Source organism: Lactuca sativa, chromosome 7 (genome assembly GCF_002870075.4).
Source record: "Lactuca sativa cultivar Salinas chromosome 7, Lsat_Salinas_v11, whole genome shotgun sequence".
In the NCBI taxonomy this organism is placed as follows: domain Eukaryota; kingdom Viridiplantae; phylum Streptophyta; class Magnoliopsida; order Asterales; family Asteraceae; genus Lactuca; species Lactuca sativa.
The window spans coordinates 79,218,758-79,220,756 of record NC_056629.2 but is presented as its reverse complement, the minus strand read 5'-3'; the positions used below and the strand labels follow the sequence as shown (position 1 = coordinate 79,220,756).

General features: G+C 32.3%; 1 protein-coding gene across 1 annotated transcript; it reads right to left on the bottom strand.

Moving 5' to 3' along the window:
* Positions 1-750: 750 nt before the first annotated feature.
* Positions 751-1,594, bottom strand: LOC111879565 (uncharacterized). Its single transcript, XM_023876030.3, has one exon. The coding sequence runs from the start codon at positions 1,514-1,516 to the stop codon at positions 977-979; it is 540 nt and encodes a 179-aa protein (XP_023731798.1). The 5' UTR covers positions 1,517-1,594; the 3' UTR covers positions 751-976.
* Between the last annotated feature and the right edge of the window lie 405 nt (positions 1,595-1,999).

The following is a 1,999-nucleotide window of genomic DNA, read 5'->3' as shown; positions in this document are numbered from 1 at the left end:
GCCAAATTCACATCCTTTCCCGCTTAACACACTGAGACGAGAAGTCGTCGTTGTAGCCTCAAAAGTCAAAAAAAAAAATCGTCAACTCTATAGCAACGAAATGTCATCCCTATAGGTAGCCAATAGCGACGACAAATGTCGTCCCTATAGATGCTTATTCTTGTAGTGGAATTAGCATAGTTAAACTTAGTAATTTTGTTCTAACATCCTCAACTTCTTTGTGAACTTATTTAACTTAATTAAATGATGATTCGTTTGACAAACAACTAAAACTTATTCAACTTGTTTTCACAAAGAATTGATGGAGAACACCATGTAAAAGCATTGTTCTTTTTGGATCTTTTTCGTTTTTTTTTTTTTTGTACAGCCAAAGAATTAATAACAAAAGGAGGTCAACATAAGACTAGGCATGTACAGGATGAAAGCTTTCAATTTGGTAATTTATTTGTTTTTCTATAAGTTGTTTATTTATACTTTGTTGCAAGCCTATATGATCCACTATGATAATTAAAAACTGATGACGTACAGCTTTGAAATTTACAAGCTATTTGAAAATCATAATAATTAAAACTCATGACAATTAATATAGCTTTTTAAATTTACAAGCTATTTGAAAAAACTTTGGTTTGAAAAAACTCTTCTAATAGTTTTTTTCAATTTTGAAGAAATTTTTAGATTGAAAAGGCTTTTGTAAAAACTCCTATTGTGATGCTCTAATAGGATGATGTCCATTCAGAAATACAGTTTCTTAGGTTAATTTAAATACTTTTAACACCTAAACATTTCTGATCAAGCTTGATTGGACTTTGTTCTTGCTGTTTTGCAGTAACATGGATCCATATACAGTTACAATGTAACGAAACACAACCATCTTTCTAATTTCTACATGAACAAATAAATACAATTTTTACCCGAAAGATGAAACTTTATAAAAAAATCATTACCAAATGAAACAAACATTTTGCAAATTTTCCTCTCATGTCCTCCATGGACTGCAAAGAAAAGGTGACCCTCGTCTGAATCTTTCAGTATAGCTGTCGATGGAAGATGAAGATGAAAATGATGAAGCTCTTGAATCACTACGAACCCATCCTACAAACTCAGCATCGGAATCTCCATCAGAGTAAGTTGCGTGTTTATTAAACCTTGTATGACGCCCTCTTCGATCGTATGTTTGTAGCCTAAGATTTTTACTTAACTTCTTCCAAGACCAAAACCTCCAAGAAAACGAATCTTTAGAGCCACTAACAACAAGTTTAGGCCGAGGAATGGCTAGGCTTTGTACAGCCGGTGGTGGTGTTGGTGGCGGGATGATCTCTACTTGTGGCGGATTCTTGGGTGTTCCTGGTTGCATCTCCCATTTGAAGGGTACACCTTCGTTGGTTGTGTTTTGATAGTATATACGCGATGATTGACCAACCGACGAATCTCTTGAGAGAATCTTGCTGGTAGGAAATTCTTCTCCTTTAAGAACAGAAAAAAGGGTTTGGTTATTTTCGAAATCTTGATTGCCCATTTTTGGAAGGAATTGTTTGATGTTTGATGTTTGAAGTGTTGAGTGACAAACTTGTTGGATGGAGGATGGAATTGAAGATTTATGTTGGTCTACTTATAGATTGATAGGAGTAGAAATGAAGTTATTTAAAAGAAGAAAGTTCTCTTTTAAATTAAGGGTGTAATGCCTTCTTTTTCTCTAATAATGATTTTTTTTGAAGAAAACAAATTCAAAAGCCTCTATTTCTTACGAAGACTTGAATTGCATAACTGGTGTGAGTATAGTGTTGTACGTCCATTTTTTTTAGTAAACGATTTATTCTGAATTCTGAAAAATGTACATAATTACAATAGTAGAATTGTTTTCAAATTTGTATAAGAAAATATCGTAATAGATATTACATTTACCCTTTAGAATAATATAAACAAACGAACACAGTAACAGGATACATGTCATATTCTAAGCAAAATTATCAAAAAAAAAAAAAAAAAAAAAAAAAAAAAA